Source organism: Lepus europaeus, chromosome X, assembly GCF_033115175.1.
Source record: "Lepus europaeus isolate LE1 chromosome X, mLepTim1.pri, whole genome shotgun sequence".
Lineage (NCBI taxonomy): Eukaryota > Metazoa > Chordata > Mammalia > Lagomorpha > Leporidae > Lepus > Lepus europaeus.
The window spans coordinates 124173090-124191889 of NC_084850.1; the positions used below are offsets into that span (position 1 = coordinate 124173090).

The 18800-nt window shown below is 40.5% G+C and overlaps 1 protein-coding gene across 4 annotated transcripts in view; it reads left to right on the forward strand.

Annotated features, from left to right (window-relative positions):
- The window catches only part of PCYT1B (phosphate cytidylyltransferase 1B, choline), a 96778-nt gene that overhangs the window by 48882 nt on the left and 29096 nt on the right, over positions 1 to 18800 (forward strand). For all 4 annotated transcript variants that reach the window (XM_062183957.1, XM_062183959.1, XM_062183956.1 and 1 more), the window contains 2 exons: positions 15022 to 15173; positions 18031 to 18109. In XM_062183957.1, coding sequence (XP_062039941.1) covers positions 15022 to 15173; positions 18031 to 18109 — 231 coding nt within the window. The remainder of the gene's footprint in view (positions 1 to 15021; positions 15174 to 18030; positions 18110 to 18800) is intronic.

Consider the following 18800-nt stretch of genomic DNA (forward strand, 5'->3'; position numbering starts at 1 on the left):
TGGAGCTCAAATCCCATGAGCTGCATATGTATTCCCCCTTTTTTTATTAGTTGGAACTTCCAGTACAACTTTGAAAAGCAATCAGGAGAGCGTTATCCTTGTCTTGTTCCTAATCTTAGTGGGAAAGTTTCAGGTTTCTCACCACTAAATATGAAGTTAACTGTAGGTTTTTGCAGACGTTCTTTATTAAGTTGAGGAAGTTCCCCTCTACTCCTACTTTGCTGAGTTGTTTTTTTTTTTAAATAATCAATGTCTTATTTTGTCAGATTGTTTTTCTGCACCTATTGATATGGTCATGTGATTTTTCGTCTTAGCTGTTGATATGATGGATTGCATTAATCATTTTTGAGAGTTAAACCAGCATTACATACTTGTGATAACTCCCATTTGGGCATGGCATATAATTTTTTTTACATATCATTAAATGCTATTTGCTAATATTTTATTGAGGATTTTTGCATCTATGTTCAAGACAGTTATTAATCTGTAGGTTTTTTCCTTGTAATTTCTGTCTGATTTTGGTATAAGAGTAATACTGACCACATATAATGAATTAGGAAGAAACACTTCCACTTCTATCTTCTGGAAGAGATTATAGAAAATTGGTATATTTTATTCTTTAAATATTTGGTAGAATTTACCAGTGAACCAATGTTAACTTTGTGCTTTCTGTTTTGGATAGTTATTAATTATTGATTTCATTTTTAAAATAGATACAGGCCTATTCATACGCCTCTTCTTGTGTGAGACTTGATAGATTGTGTCTTTTAAGGAATTGGTCCATTTAATCTAGGTTATCAAATTAGTCAGCATAGAGTTATTCACAGTATTCCTTTATTGTCTTTTTAGTGTCCAGGTGAACTGTAGTGATGGTCTTGCTTTCATTTCTTTTTTAAAATACTTATTTATTTATTTGAAAAACAGAGAGAGAGGGAGAAGCAAGAGGAAAAAGAGAGATCTTCCATCTACTGGTTCACTCACAAGTGGCTGTAATGGCTGGGGCTAGGTCAAGCTGAAGCCAGGAGCCAAGAGCTGCTTCCGTGTTTTCCACATGGATGCAGGGGCCCAAGCCCTTGGACCATCTCCCACTGGTTTCCCAGGTGCATTAGCAGGGAGCTGGATCCGAAATGGAACAGCTGGGTCTCGAACTGGTGCCCATATGGGATGCCAGTGTCACAGGCAGCAGCTTTACCTGCTATGCCACAATGCCGGCCTCTTGCTATCATTTCTGATATCAGTTATTTGTCTTTTCTCCTTTGATCTTTATTAGCCTGACTAGAGGCTTATTGATTTTGTTGAATTTTTCAAGGAATTAGATTGATTTTTTAATATTTTTTCTACTGATTTCCTATTTTCAATTTCATTGATTTCTGCTCTCATTTTCATTATTTCTTTTTTTTTTCTGCTTACTTTGGATCTAATTTGCTCTTCCACTTCTATTTTCCTAAGTGGAAACTTAGGTTATTTATTTTAGATCTTTTTTTCCTAATATACGCATCAATGCTACAGATTTCCCTCTAAGCACTACTTTCACTACATCCCACAATTTTGATTTTATATTTTAATTTTTATTTAATTCAAAATGCTTTTAAATTTCTCTTGAGATTTCTTTTTTATCCCATATATTATTTAGATATGTTATTTAATCTCCAAATATTTTGGGATTTTTCCACTTAACATTTTGTTATTGATTTCTAATTTAATTCCATTATGGCCTGAGAACAGACATAGTACGATTTCTACTCTTTTACATTTGTTAAGATATGTTTCATGGCCCATAATGTGGTCTGACTTAGCCAATGAATGTTCCATGTGAACTTAAGAAGAATATATATTTTTCTGTTGTTGGATAGATTAGTCTATTGATGTTAATTATATCCAATTGATTGATGGTACTGTTGAGTTTACTATGTCCTCACCAATTTCTGTCAGCTGTATTGGTCCATTTCCGATGGCATGTTAATCATAGTTTTTTAAAAAATCCTGGTTTGATAACTTTAATATTCCTGCCAGTCTGACTGGTTCTGATGCATGTTCAGTCTCTTCAAACTGTGTTCTTTGCCTTTTAGTGTGCCTTGTAGTTTTTTTGTTGAAAGGCAGAGTTGAAGTCATAGGTAAAAGGAACTGCAGTAAATAGGCCTTTAGTTAAGTAGAGGCAAGTTGTAGGAAGACAGAAAGCATTCTATAGTCCTATAATTAGGTCTCAGGTTTTTGTTGAACCCATGTCCTGAACTGTGAACTTCCCTAGTGTTTGTCAGTATTCTTTTTCCTCCACTCATGTGAGGTAAGACGAGTTGAGAGGGATGAAATCTGGAATTTCGTTCCCCTAGGTAGGTTAGGTTCCAGTGAAGCCCCAGGCTACTCTCAGATAAAACAATTTTTCCTTGGGGCTGGCACTGTGGCATAGCAGGTAAAACTGCCGCCCGTAACACAAGCATCCCATATGGGCGCCAGTTTGAGACCCAGCTGCTCCACTTCTGATCCAGCTCCCTGCTAATGCACCCTGGGAAAGCAGTAGAAGATAGCCCAAAAGCTTGGGCCCCTGTTACCCACATTGGACACCTGGAAGAAGCTCCTGGCTCCTGGCTTTGGATCAACCCAGCTCCAGCCATGGCATCCATCTGACAGTGAACTTTAAGATGGATGATTCTCTCTCTCTCTCTCACTCTCTCTCTCTCTCCTCTGCCTTAAAAAAAATTTTTTTTAAAAAGTTTCTGCTTAGCTGTTGGCTCTTCCCTCCTGCTCTCTTGGCTCCTCTCCTCTGCTCTCCTCTCTTCCTCTTGTCTCTCTTCTCTCCTCGCTAGCTCTCTCCTCTCTTTTTTATTTTTTTATTTAGTAAATATAAATTTCCAAAGTACAGTTTATGGATTACAAGATTACAATGGCTTTCCCCCCCTATAATTTCCCTCCCACTCGCACCCCTCCCATCTCCCCCGCTCCCTCTCCCATTCCATTCACATCAAGATTCATTTTCAATTATCTTTATATACAGAAGATCGATTCAGTATATACTAAGTAAAGATTTCATCAGTTTGTACCCACACAGAAACACAAAGTGTAAAATACTGTTTCAGTACTAGTTATAGCATTACTTCACATTGGACAACACATTAAGGACAGATCCCACATGAGAAGTACACAGTGACTCCTGTTGTTGATTTAACAATTTGACACTCTTGTTTATGGCATCAGTAATCTCCCTAGGCTCTACTCATGAGTTGCTGAGGCTATGGAAGCCTTTAGGGTTCACTAACTTCGATCTTATTCCAACAGGGTCACAGTCAAAGTGGAAGTTCTCTCCTCCCTTCAGAGAAAGGTACCTCCTTCTTTGATGGCCCCGTTCTTTCCACTGGGATCTCACTTGAAGAGATCTTTCATTTAGGTCTTCTTTTTTTCTTTTTTCCAGAGTGTCTTGGCTTTCCATGCCTAAAATATTCTCATGGGCTCATGAGCCAGATCCGAATGCCTTAAGGGCTGATTCTGAGGCCAGAGTGCTATTTAGGACATCTGCCATTCTATAAGTCTGCTGTGTATCCCGCTTCCCATGATGGATTGTTCTCTCCCTTTTTGATTCTATCAGTTAGTATTAGCAGACACTAGCTTTGTTTGTGTGATCCCTTTGACTCTTAGACCTATCAGTGTGATCAAATGTGAACTGAAGATGATCACTTGGACTAGTGAGATGGCATTGTATTGGAATCCCCTGGCATGTTTCTAACTCCACCTTTTGGGGCAAGTCCGATTGTGTCTCTCTCTCTTATACTCTCCTTCTCTCTCTTTTCCTTCTTTGCCCCTTCCCTCCAGTCTGCTGATTTTCCCCAATAAACCCTTTCCCTTAAAAATAAAGTTTCTGCTTAGAGCAGATGTTTTTAAAGAACACAGTGCTCTGGCATATTTCAGAATGGTTCCTTTTCTCCTTCCCCTGCTAAACCCGCAAGGGAATTTTTCTCCCATACTTACTCTGAAGACCAGGTAGAACTCCTGGTGGTAAAACTCACAAAAGTGTGAGGACTTCTCAAAATTGTGTGCCCCTGGAGTTTTAAACTCTCAGACTTGTCCACACTAAGCCCCACACAGTTTATCAGTTTAAGCCCAAGCCCAGCACTGATTTCCTTGGAGGATTCTACTTAGGGCGTTGTGCTCCAGCAAGTTACAAATGTGCACCTGCTTGTCTATCTCTCCAATTGGGGGGCAGCAGTTTGCCCTGTGACCTGACTTTTCTGATAGATCTAAGAACTATCACTGATTTTTCAGTATGTTCAACTTCTTTCTTACTGTTAGAATGCAGTGGCAACATTTAAGTTTCTTACATGCCAGATAGAAACCAAAAATCCAATATTCACATTTTAAAATTGGAGTTGTTACTTACTTGCTTAAATGCATACCATGGTGTCTAAATACTATATGCTTTGAAAACACACCATCTTATATTTACAAAATATATAACAAGCCTTTTTCACTTTCAAATATTTTACAAATTTCCCTTTTTTTCCTTAAACTTGTATTTTCATTCTGCTTTCCTTCTACAATTTTTCCTAATGTGATATGTTTTAGTGCTTGTAACTGTTTTAGTTATCATTCTATCATACTTCTTTGAAATGAATATATAAATTAGTATACAAGTAACCAAAGAACACATTATAAATTTGATAATTATTTTATATGTAAACAAATTTAATCAGCAACATATCACTTAATGAAATGAATGGAATCTTATTTGTAGATGTACCTATGGATGAATATAACTTCCTGCTAGAATGAGGCAGGGTTTAACATCAATTTTATTTCTATTTTTCCTTATTACATATGTAACATTGGAATGAAAGGAGTATTATAGTGGTGCTACCCAATTCTTTGAACTCCTGAGTTATTTGCCAAAAATCACAAAATGATTATTCTTGTTATCAAAAGTAATTTTTTTTTGACAGGCAGAGTGGACAGTGAGAGAGAGAGAGAGAGAGAGAGACAGAGAGAAAGGTCTTCCTTTGCCATTGGTTCACCCTCCAATGGCTGCCGTGGCCGGCGCGTTGCGGCCGGCGCACCGCGCTGATCCGAAGGCAGGAGCCAGGTGCTTATCCTGGTCTCCCATGGGGTGCAGGGCCCAAGGACTTGGGCCATCCTCCACTGCACTCCCTGGCCACAGCAGAGAGCTAGCCTGGAAGAGGGGCAACCGGGACAGAATGCGGTGCCCCGACTGGGACTAGAACCCGGTGTGCTGGCGCCGCAAGGTGGAGGATTAGCCTGTTGAGCCACGGTGCCGGCCTATCAAAAGTAATTTTAATGCTGTATCAAGTGACAGTTTGTTAAGATCCTCCTTCAAAATTGTTGCAAACAATAGATTGCAAATGGCCTGACCTGCAAAAGGATTTGTTACCAAGCAATTAGAATAATTTGCTTTCTCCCTTTCTGAGAATTAAAACAAAAGGCTATATTAAGAGTTATCAGGCTGGCGCTGCGGCTCACTAGGCTAATCCTCCGCCTTGCGGCGCCGGCACATCGGGTTCTAGTCCCGGTCGGGGCACCAATCCTGTCCCGGTTGCCCCTCTTCCAGGCCAGCTCTCTGCTGTGGCCAGGGAGTGCAGTGGAGGATGGCCCAAGTCCTTGGGCCCTGCACCCCATGGGAGACCAGGATAAACACCTGGCTCCTGCCATCGGATCAGCGCGGTGCGCTGGCCGCAGCGCGCTACCGCGGCGGCCATTGGAGGGTGAACCAACGGCAAAAAGGAAGACCTTTCTCTCTGTCTCTCTCTCTCTCACTGTCCACTCTGCCTGTCAAAAAAAATAAATAAATAAAAAAATTAAAAAAAAAAGAGTTATCAAATGACTCTTAATTATAACCCTTATTCTTTTACTTGAAAGCAGCATATACAACCAGATATATGCCAAAGGGTTGGGAAAATGGAAGTATTGGTAATCTTTATACCATTGATGATCTAATACTTTTTGATAAAAGTTTTCATCATTTGCTTAAAACTTAATAAAAAAATACCTCTGGGGCTATAGTTTTAGCTTACTAAATTTGCAGAAGCAACATCTAACCTAATTGACAAAACCGATTCTCAGTGTCAAACCTACTAAGAACTTAAAAACCAAGACAATACCTTTATAATTCAAATGTATAATTATAAATTCAAAAATATTGATATAATTCAATAAGTTTATAAAAACTGAGAAATTAATTATAGAATGTTATATATAAAACAGAAATAAAATAATGTAGATCTAATATAGATTATAAACAAAACACTGAATCAATGTACTAAACTTACAGTAAGGTAATGTAATTTATAGATAAACATATATATCAAGAGAGAAGTATGATTTTGAAAAGGGATGTTATTCTTTCTCTAAATATTGTTTGTGTGTAGCAAATTCTAGTGTTTAGCTTTATGGAAAAACAAAATAAAATATAAAATCAGAAATAAATTATCTTTTTAGACACCATATATTTAAAGATAAAAAGGGATATGTACTACTAAAAAGTAATTGGTCTGGAAGTGGATAATGTTTTTATTTTGAAAAAATAGAAAATAAACATTTTAGATGAAACAGGATAGGGATTGTTTCTAAATGGAACAAATATTTTACATGAGTTGATAAAAGAGGTTTTTTACTTTTCTTTTAAAATTATTCACATGGCATCTGAAAAAAAATCATGTAAATGTTTTACCCAAATGTTTATTTCAGTGAAAGCTGAAAATCTTGATAATTCCAGAAAATATTCCAGTTACATTTCTAAGCATCAGCAGTACCAGCCTATATACCTTTGGCTTATTAAAGTGATTCTGAAGTGAATAGCTGAAAAAAACTGCTTACCCTAAACTACAAGAGAAAAGCCATTTTTAGGATTCAATATGACTATAGAGAATAGCTGGAAAAATGCTTACTCCTAGCTACATGAAAAATCCATTTTTAGCACTCAATATTACTTTGCAACGCGCCTTTTGCTTTGAATTCCTGGGCCTGTATCTCAAGATCAGCATGTTCTCTGATAATACTTGGGAGAAGAGGAGGTAAAGTTGCTAGGTAAAACTGCATTATTCTCCATTCCTCCACATTTAGTTTCTAGCACCAGTCTTCACCTCTCAAAGGAATGTGTGTAAGAGAAAGACAGGAAACCTTTATAGGTTCATGGTATTTTGAATAATAAGTAAATGAGTTTTTCACCTGGTTTGGCTTAAAGACTAAACCCCTCAACCCTTGAAATGCAACAATGCATTTGGTAAGATTTAGATGGTACATTTCTTTTTTACAGTGGGGCAAGGGTGGGTTTGAACAGAGACTTTTTAGGTCCATTAATTGTAGGAAAGGGTACGACTGGAAGTTGAGGATATGGACACTGACTCTTTTTTTTTAAAAAAAACTTTTATTTAATGAATATAAATTTCCAAAGTACAGCTTATGGATTACAATGGCTTCCCCCCCCATAACTTCCCTCCCACCTGCAACCCTCCCCTTTCCCACTCCCTTTCCCCCCTTCCATTCACATCAAGATTCATTTTCAATTCTCTTTATATACAGAAGATCAGTTTAGTATATATTAAGTAAAGATTTTAACAGTTTGCCCTCATATAGCAACACAAAGTGAAAAATACTGTTATAGTACTAGTTATAGCATTAAATCACAATGTACAGCACATTAAGGACAGAGATCCTACATGATATTTTTTTTAAAGATTAATTTTCTATGCAATTTCCAATTTAACACCAAGTTTTTTTTTTAATTTTCGATTATCTTTATATACAGAAGATCGATTCAGTATATACTAAGTAAAGATTTCATCAGTTTGCACCCACACAGAAACACAAAGTGTAAAAATGCTGTTTCAGTACTAGTTATAGCATTACTTCACATTGGACAACACATTAAGGACAGATCCCACATGAGAAGTAAGTACACAGTGACTCCTGTTGTTGATTTAACAATTTGACACTCCTGTTCATGGTGTCAGTAATCTCCCTAGGCTCTAGTCATGAGTTGCTGAGGCTATGGAAGCCTTTAGGGTTCGACGACTTTGATCTTATTCTGATAGGGTCAAAGTCAAAGTGGAAGTTCTCTCCTCCCTTCAGAGAAAGGTACCTCCTTCTTTGATGGCCCCGTTCTTTCCACTGGGATCTCACTCGTAGAGATCTTTCATTTAGGTCTTCTTTTTTTTTTCCAGAGTGTCTTGGCTTTCCATGCCTAAAATATTCTCATGCACTCTTGAGCCAGATCCGAATGCCTTAAGGGCTGATTCTGAGGCCAGAGTGTTATTTAGGACATCTGCCATTCTATGAGTCTGCTGACACTGACTCTTTTAAAACCCTTGTGCTCAGATGCCCCTTGAAAAGTCTTTGTAAGCCACTGGGGGTATGTGTACCCCAGCATGGGAGACCAGGAGGAAGCTCCTGGCTCCTGGCTTCGGATCAGCGCAGCGCACCAGCCATAGTGGCCATTTAGGGGGTGAACCAACGGAAAAGGAAGACCTTTCTCTCTGTCTCTCTCCCTTACTGTCTAACTCTGCCTGTTTAAAAAAAAGGGAATAGGTATTCTATGTTGTTGGCTGAAAGGCTGGCTCTTGATATTCTGTGTGTAGTCAGCAAATGAAACACTTATGATGAGTTGGAAGAGCCTGCCCTTTTAACTGTGGTCCTCCTCACAATAAGTAGGTAGGTTTGTCATAGGAATTCCCCTGGGTGGAACGAGGGCTTCACTCATGAAGCCACTCAGGTTGAGGCAAGTACATGGGCAGGAATTTGGTGGATACACTTGATATTTGGCAGATATAACTTATTAGAAAGAGCAGAAACTGTGATAACTAGAGGTATTAGTCTACTTCTGAACCTCAGGCAGAAACAACTGTCATTGTTTTACATTTTGATTATAATACCTGCATTTCTAATGTTTTAAACATGTAGCCAGTAGCGACTTGACATTTCTCTATGCAAGCTAACCTTGTTTGCATTATTTTAATGAATTGAGACTATCCACTTTTAAAGCCCATTCCCCCCATTTTAACTTAAAAGTTCATGTCATTTACTTTTTTAAAATGTTTAATTCCTTTTTCCATGCACTTTTTAATAAATGATTTATTTCTTTACTTTGAAAGGTAGAGTTACAGAGAGAGATAACTTCCACCCACCGATCCACTCCCCAAATGGTCTCAACGGTCGGGGATGGGCCTATCTGAAGCCAGGAGCCAGGAGCTTCTTCTGGGTCCCCCAGTAAGTGCAGGGGCCCAAGCACTTGGGCCATCCTCTGCTGGTTTCCTAGGTGCATAAGCAGGGAGCTGGATTGGAAGTGGAGCATCCAGGACTCGAACTGGCACCCATATAGGATGCTGGCACTGCATCCCATGGGATGGTGGCTTTACCTGCTACACTACAGCACTGGCCCCAGTTCATGTTATTTAAAAACAGGTCAGGAAAATAAAATTTATTCAGAGTGTCTTCTCTATATGTTTTTTAAGGGTAAGAGTCATCAGATACCCACCTCTGCCTCATAGGAAGAGAATAAAAATAACACCAATAAACGTACATACTATTGCTACTATAACAGATATAATATTATTCCATAGCCTCAGTTTATGTCTATTACATTTTAATTGAAGGCAAACTTTTCTATAATATTCTATTTTGTTTGAAGTTCAACCTTAGTTATCCTTAGACTCTCTTCACCTCCCCAGAGTCAAATGTTCCAAATGTATATAGAAACAGGAGAGGGACTTCACTTTTCAAGCCAGTGCTATTTTTGTACTGCCTTCATCATTGGAGCCCTCATAATTACTAGAAGCAGACTCACCGCACCTGTCACAGGCGAGGCACCTGCAGTCTGTGACCATGTGGGAACCTCAGTGCCTAGGGCTTTGTGTCTTCATCCCTCTTCAGACTCTGCTGCTTAGCCCCTGCTACTTATAGCATCTGCAAACATTTGGCCTTTTCCTTGCAGTTTGGAGGAAACATTTCTGTCATTCTCTTCTTTCCCAAGTAGCTATGGCTTTGGGAAAATAGCATCCAGGAAGCTAGGCTCTCTACCAGCAACTTGAGCTTCACAGCTTCTGCAAAGTTTATACCATGAGGCATGGACACTTGCTTGCAGCAGGCACAGGAAAAATACAGCACACAAGAGTCAAAGGAATGGCTATCTAAAAGACTAATATTACTACTAGTACTAATAAATGGCCAGCATTGGCCGGCGCCACAGCTCACTAGGCTAATCCTCCACCTTGCGGCGCCGGCACACCGGGTTCTAGTCCCGGTCGGGGCACCAATCCTGTCCCAGTTGCCCCTCTTCCAGGCCAGCTCTCTGCTGTGGCCCGGGAGTGCAGTGGAGGATGGCCCAAGTCCTTGGGCCCTGCACCCCATGGGAGACCAGGATTAGCACCTGGCTCCTGCCTTTGGATCAGCGCGGTGCGCCGGCCGCAGCGCGCCTACCATGGCGGCCATTGGAGGGTGAACCAACGGCAAAAGGAAGACCTGTCTGTCTCTCACACTGTGCATTCTGCCTGTCAAAAATTAAAAATTAAAAAAAAATAAAATAAATGGCCAGCATTATTGAGCATTGTTCTCTGCTCATATGGATTATCAAGCTTAACTCTCAAAACTTCACTCTGTTTCAAAGACCAGGCAACTGAGGCTTGGAGCTTTTGAGTAAGTCTGCCAGTTATAAGTAGCAGAGCTGGGATTAGAACTCAAGCCTGTTGGACTCCAAAGTCCAATCTCTATGTTATATTTTTCTCTCCTGTCGGGTATTTGATTTTGAGCATCGTGAGCTGCCAGGAGATGTTAGCTATAGCAGTAGCTCCCAGAGAGCTCAGTGAATTCGTCCATGGAATACCACCGCTCAGAGTTCTCCATCTGGTTGTCAGAGTGCATTTGCCAAGACTCAAGAACAACAGTGCTGCTTTGGGCATAATTAATGTTTAGACAATAACTGGTCAGCATGTTCAGCTGCTTCTTGAGGTCACTCCTGGGATATGAAAATAGGGCCCTGTATTGGCATAAACAGGATGTTTGTTTTCTTTTTGGTCTGTAAGGAGGCCATTATCTATCTTGGTCATGTGGAAGTCATACCAAATTGCTTAGGTGCAGGTTCAGTGTTGGGGAGGATATGGCCCAGACTAGTTTTGTGCTGTTTAAAATACAAAGTTGATGGATCTGAAATCTATCTCTTCTCCATGTGGTTCTTGAGGTAGCATTTTAATAAATTTTTTTTTGACATGCAGAGTGGACAGAGAGAGAGAGAGAGAGAGAGAGACAGAGAGAAAGGTCTTCCTTTGCCATTGGTTCACCCTCCAATGGCCACCGCGGCTGGCGCACTGCGGCCAGTGCACCGCGCTGATCCAAAGGCAGGAGCCAGGTGCTTCTCCTGGTCTCCCATGGGGTGCAGGACCCAAGGACTTGGGCCATCCTCCACTGCACTCCCGGGCCACAACAGAGAGCTGGCCTGGAAGAGGGGCAACCGGGACAGAATCCGGAGCCCCGACCGAGACTAGAACCCGGTGTGCCAGTGCCGCAAGGTGGAGGATTAGCCTGTTGAGCCACGGCGCCAGCTTAATAAAGTCTTAAAGGAACATTTAAAAAGTCTCAGATCAATTTTTCAATTATATGACATATATATGTGTGTATGTATGTATATGTGTGTGTATATATAATATATATGCATTATATATTACATATAATATATATAATGTATACATTATATATAATATATATATAACCTATAAATAATTCCTGACTACAGAGTTGAAAGCCAATACAGTTAGTAAATCAATACATGCTCAATATGGCCCTTCTACCTGCCTTCCTTCTTCTCCCACCTCTGGTCATGAGGGTGATTCAAAGACAGGTAGGCTCTTCCCTCAAGTTGTTCACTGGAAGCTTCAGAGGGATAAAAATGCTGTATGTATCGGAATCATTTCAGAAGCATGTCCAAACCAGAACTCCCTGGGCCCCACTACAGACCCACTGAATCAAAATCTCAAGGAGTGAGGCCTGGGCATCTTGATACTGAGCAAGCTCCTTAGGTGATTCACTTACCCATGTTTTCCAGCCAGCCTCATGGTTGTTTGGTAACGTAAACAGTTGCAACAGAAAACACTTCAGGCAGCATGTGTAGGAGCTGTACTCTTACAGGCATATACCGATGCATCTAGAGAATCAGTAGTCTTTTGTTTGCATGTATGTTGTTGAAATATACCCCTGCATAAATATATTTGTTGTTTTAAATAACAGTAAACATTATTATCTATGCTAATATTTTCAGGCAGTGTTAATTCATTCAATAACTATTAAGAGCTTACTAGGGGCCAGGTACCATTCATCAGAAAATGAAACAGACAGAAGTCCCTGCCCTCAGGGAGCTTACGTTTTAGGAGGATACCAACAATAAGACAAAATACAGAGTATGATAACAGGAAGTCAAACAGGGCGGGACTGTGACTTAGAAGAGGGTTGTGGGGGAAAACTTAGGACGGAGAGGGAGTGAGTGCTACAGGAACGAGGGAGTCTTCCAAAACTTTGTGTAGAATACATATTATAAAAAAACTATTTTGTGGACTTCAAAGTTCTTTTGCACAGAAATAACCGTATCCATTTTCAATGAACATTTAGGAATAACTTGTATTTGAGGCACAATTTTTCCAGGTTTGGGGAACGGGAAATACAAAGTCCTGTCCTGAGAGGGAGCATTTGGGGTGGATTCAGTAGAGAGCAAGGAGGCTTGGGCTGGACACAGTGGGAGATGGCTCAGAGAGGCAAGGATGAGCAGAGGTGTGCACCTTGTAGCGGCCTGTAGGCTGCTGAAGGACTTTGGCTTTTACCCTGAGGAAGGTGGAAAGGGGTTTGACTGTGGGAATGATGCAATCTGACAGGTTTCAAGGAGCTTGTTCTAGCTAATGAAAATCGGCGAAGGGGGTGGGCAAGGCTGGCAGCAGGAGACCAGTTAAGAAGTCACTGCAGTAACCCATAGGAGACAGTGAATGCGAATGGATGGGAAAAGTAGAGACAGTGAGAATGTGGCTTCTGGGTGCACTTTTAAAATTTTGGGGAGTGGGAGTTGTGACACAGTGGGATAAGCTGCTGCTTGGGACTCCCGCATGTGCCCCCTTGGAGTACCAGGGATCAAGTCCCACCTGCACTTCTGATTCAGGTCCCTGCCTGAGAGGCAGATGATGGCCCAAGTAGGTGGTCCCTGCCACACATATGGGAGACCCAGATGGAGTTTCTGGCTCCAGGTTTCAGCCTGGCCTAACCCCAGTTGTTGTAGTCATTTGTGGAGTGAACAAATGGATGGAAGGTAATTCCCTCTTTCTCTCTCAAATAAAGAAATAATTACGTCTTTAAAATATTATTTTTATTTTCTCCCAATATACAAGGCATTCCCATTTTTATCACCTTATTTTTTTCTGGTGAATCTTTTTTTTAAAAGATTTATTTATTTTGAAAGTCGGAATTACACACAGAGAGAAGGAGAGGCAGAGAGAGTCTTCCAGCAGCTGGTTCACTCTCCAGATGGCCACAATGGCTAGAGCTGCACTGATCCGAAGTCAGGAGCCAAGAGTTTCTTCTAGGTCTCTCACATAGGTGCAGGAGCCCAAGGACTTGGGCCATCTTCTACTGCTTTCCCAGGCCAAAGCAGAGAGCTGGATTGGAAGTGGAGCAGCTGGGTCTCAAACTGACATCCATATGGGATGCCAGCACTGCAGGCTGCGGCTCTACCCACTATGCTACAGCACCAGCCCCCTGGTGAATTATTTTTAAAAAGACACATAATACTGAGCAGTAATGATTGTGTATGCTTATGAAGTAGAGTATGATGTTTTGATCTATTGTGTACATTATAGAAAGGTTCGATCAAGCTGAACAACATATCCCTTACCTTGCCAAATTTATCTTTTGTGGTAAGATCATTAAAAATCTATTTTAGCAGTTTTGAAATATTTAATACATTATTGTTAACTGTGGCCACCATGCAGCACGATAGATGACTGAAACTTATTCTTCCAGTCTAACAATTTTGGATACTTGGATCAACACCTTCCTGCTACCCCTTGAAGGCAGAGCCAGCAATTTTGCTTATGGTTTGGAAGCAGAGTATGTAAAGGGGTTACAATAAGACGATTTCCAAGGATGCTGGGTATGGCAACTGGCTGCACTTATTCTGTGACAGATTCAGTTCTGAGTGTGGCCCATGATTCAGTTATAAGGAAATGATCATATTTTTGTTTTTAGAATACATCTTATATACTTAAAATGAGAGAATATATTATATTTACACAATACCTTTAAAAAAATCTCATTGCAAGGAGTAGTCAGAGTAATTCTGACTGCCTAAAACAAGACCTTCCCTGGGATTTATCTAAATAGGAACTATACCTGCGTATTTTTTTCCTGACATATAAGAAACCTTAGGAAATCTGCCTTGCCAACCAAAAGATAGAATCATGAGTAATATTTATAGTTTACTTTTTTCAAGATTGATTTATTGATTTAAAGGGCAGAGCAATGGGAAAAATGGGGCCAGGGACATGGACATATACATACACACACACACAGAGCAAGAGAGAGACGTGTGTGTGTGTGTGTGTGTGTATAAAACTGTAAATGGGTTACTAAGTATAGAGATCTAGTAAAAGAATTGGAACTGGTGTTCAAAATTTCATAATTCAGATCTCTTAGTTCCTCTCCTATCTGTTCTTTTTCTGCTCATTTGGTCATTTTATTTCTGAAGAGTAATTTTCACTGATGAGTAGGATAGGGAAATAGAAAAGATATGAAAGTCATGTCAGGGAGTGTGGAGAATAATTTTAATAATAGCCTCAGAGGAAAATACACTTGCAATTAGCACTAAGACAAAATTATGAATTCCTAGTGGATTTCAGTTTGCTTCACTCTCCTGATCCTTTGTTCCTGCAAAAATCTGAGTTCAATTATGCCGAGCACCTAGCGAGGCTGTGTTCCTTTTGTCTTGCTGAGGGAGCTATGTCCGCATGAGGAGAGCCTGGCTGGGGTAACAGCATTTAATGCATGTGCCTGTTTCAGTCTGCAGTGATGATCTCACCCACAAATTCAAAGGGTTCACCGTGATGAATGAAGCAGAGAGATATGAAGCTCTCAGACACTGTCGCTATGTAGACGAAGTCATCAGAGATGCTCCATGGACACTCACACCAGAGTTTCTGGAAAAACACAAGGTACTCCTCATTTCTCCATATCCTCTAACTTAGTAGCAGGATTAGGGAGTTTGGTTCTTCAGCCAAGACTGCAGAAAACCCAGACTGCTCCAATTCCTAGAAGAGGTAACTTTAGGTCCTGCCATGTGACATCACTTGAGAAAACATCTCTCTTCTGCCCAACCGTGGAGCATGGTATCTTCTCATTTCCTAAAGCACGGGTACTGCAGCTAGACCATCCAGGGCCAAATACTGCCTCTGTCTCTTCCCAACTGTGCAACCTTCAGCAAGATATTTACCCAAATTATATTCCCTTACATCAACTGTGAAATGAAATGATATTGGTATTTTCCTCCTTGGGACCATTTTGAGAATCTAATGAGATAATCTAAGTAAAGTACTTGGAACACTAGCCCATAGTAAGAGCTCCAAAAATGTCACTGTCATCACTATCACCACCATTGTTGGTGCTTATAGATTCACAGGCATTCTTTTCATGGAGCAAATGAATACATATCTTATCCAGAAGGTCAGGGGCCAGCCTTTAAGGAAAGAACTTTATATCTGTGATTTTGCAACCCTAAGACTCCCACTGACATAAGATTTTTATTAGTTGAAAACATGAGAAATTCTTTTGATATGCATCAAATTATGTGCTTTGTATCTCCCTACCAGTCCCACATTAGGAGCTATTCTTTCCTTTTATAAGCAGTACAAAAAAATAAGATTAAGCTGTTCTAAGAATTTTCTTTTCTATTTTTAAATCCACAATGCAGAAGAGAATAGAGAACACTGATAAATGTGCATGGGTAATAGCAGAGGAGACAATTTCTCAGCAAGAATAAAAAGAAAAGGGAAAAACTACAATATGATTTACTTCCAGTAATCACTAACACATTTTTTACTAAGCATCTATTGTATATTCAACATGTGCTAGGCATGAATAATGGTAACAATGCCTGCCATTTATTCAGTATTTACCATGTGCCCAGAACTGTGCTAAGAGCTTTGCTATTATATGAATTGAATTCAATCTCATGGCAACCATGAGAAGTTGTTGTTGTTATTATACATTGGAGAGGGGGAGAAACTAAATTTGAGTATTGAGAATAAATAATAACAATACATATTTATTGTATATTTACTATTAGCCAGTTATCATTTTAAGCACTTTTACAAAAATTATATAATTTAATACAGTGATTCCCAACCGGTGGGTAAGTCTGCCCCCAAGGGACATTTGGAGACATTATTGGATAATGTCTTGGATATTGCTAGTATTGAGGTTGAGAAATGTGATTAAATCCTACTGCCAACTTAGGAGGTTTATAGCTAGTAAGTGATAGGACAGGAATCAGACATACCCAGGCAAGTTAAACTATTAAACTCCTTGCCTCTCAAGGTAGAGTGAGGTCTCTTTATAAAAGACATTGAAAGCCGAAAGCCATGCAGAGTGTGTTTGCATGTGTTAGGCATCTCCCAAGTAGTAGGATACAGGGATGAAGATTAGCAGGCATGAGGATAAGCACAAGAAAACTCTGATTAAAGAGGATACCCCGGGCCAGCACCGTGGCTTCACAGGCTAATCCTCAGCCTTGCGGCACCGGCACACCAGGTTCTAGTCCCGGTTGGGGCGCTGGATTCTATCCCGGTTGCCCCTCTTCCAGGCCAGCTCTCTGCTATGGCCTGGGAAGGCAGTGGAGGATGGCCCAAGTCCTTGGGCCCTGCACCCGCATGGGAGACCAGGAGAAGCACCTGGCTCTTGGCTTCGGATCAGCACGATGCGCCGGCCGCAGCAGCCATTGGAGGGTGAACCAACGTCAAAAAGGAAGACCTTTCTCTCTCTCTCTCACTATCCACTCTGCCTGTCAAAAAAAAAAAAAAAAAAAAAAAAAAAAAAGAGGATACCCCATGAGACAGCATGATGGGCTGGAGAGAAGACAGCCTACAGTGAGGAAGGTCAAATTCAAGTTCGTGTCAGTAATCCAAGTGCCATGCCTTGGATTTGGGGTAGTAGCAATGGGAGAAAAGTGCTGGGTATGTGTATATAGGTGCATGTGTGCGCATACACATACACACACACACACACACACCTGTGGCACCTGTGCCCTATGTACCGAGAGTGAAGGCAAGAAGGAAAGAAGGCCAATTCCAAGACTTTAAGCCTAAGGAAACTGTGAAAATGGAGGTTCTACTGGAAGGGGCACCAGTTCTCTAGAAGATTAAGTTCAGACAGGCTAATTTTCAAGTGGTTGTAAGAAGTGTTTTGCAGAAAATAAGAGATCTGTAATGGGAGTTAAAAGAGCCTGGCTTGGTTCCCTGGCTGCTGTCCTCAGACCACTAACAGGCTGTCTTTGGGCTAATCTGATCAGCTTCCCCAGTTTCAGTGCTTTATGTCCTAACTGAAGTAATAATATATGCTCTACCTGGCTCACAAGGTGGTTATGAAGGCCAAATGAGGAAAGAAATTTATTTTCACCACATAAAATATGACCAAAGTGTGAAGGTGTATTGCCACCAATGGGGCAGAAAATGGAGATCTGGGTTCTGCATCACAGCAAGAGGGGTTAAAATCTGAAGAATAGGCAAGTTTCCTGAAGATAAAGCTTAGATGCAAAAGAGCCAAGAAAACACATCACAGTTAGGAGAGGAAAGAGTGACCAACAAAGCAGATAAATCAATCATTTCTTCTCTGGTTCTCATTATCACATGGAAATGGGGACCACTGGAAATACCTTTGAGTCTCGGTCTCAGATCTGCACTTTGTCAACACGTAACTGTCTTATTCTGTAAAGGCAGTTTGGGGTCACCAATCCCCTTCAAATCTGCAGTGGGGACATCCATCCTAGTGGTGACATCACTTCTCTCTCTTCAACAGATTGACTTTGTGGCTCATGACGACATTCCATATTCGTCGGCTGGCTCTGATGATGTTTACAAGCATATCAAGGAAGCAGGTAAGTCATTCCCCTCTGATCACCTTCTGTCCACTGTCTGCATTCACAATAATCAGATGTAATTATAGACATGCACCCTGTAGCTGCAGCACAATCCAGACAGGGTGTTGGAATGTCAGGCATCTCCCAAGCAGCTTCTATAAACCTCTTTTGACACATGCTAACGCTCAATCATGGCACAGACACTGATTAGATATTTACATGGGAATAAACCTGATCACCCAAAGTACTCAACTTCAGATTTGGTGCTCCTTTTTTGGGCTTACTGGACTTAAATAACAGGACTGTGTTGCTTAGAGGATGTTTTCCCCATCCATAGTTAAGTCTTCATAATGAAATTATTTGATAACTCTAAGAAATTTCCTTCCAGAAGAAGACAGACACTGCCTAATTAATAATTTGGACTCTTTGGCACTAAAGTCAGCTTGCCATATTTTTAGTGTCATCTTGTCATGTGACAGGAATATTCTTAGGTACCACATGTGGAGGCAAAAAGCATGGGTAAATCTTGTAATGGCCTGGCTTAGTTTCTGCTGTTTTACTATCTCCCATGCACCTCTGCTATTGGCACTGTAGGTACAGCCATCCATACCTTCTTAAACACAGTAAACCATTATCTGTCATGGGACAGGTAATCTGGTTTAGTGACTTACCAAATGCTTAGGGATTTTAAGAAGTCTGGTCCACCTCA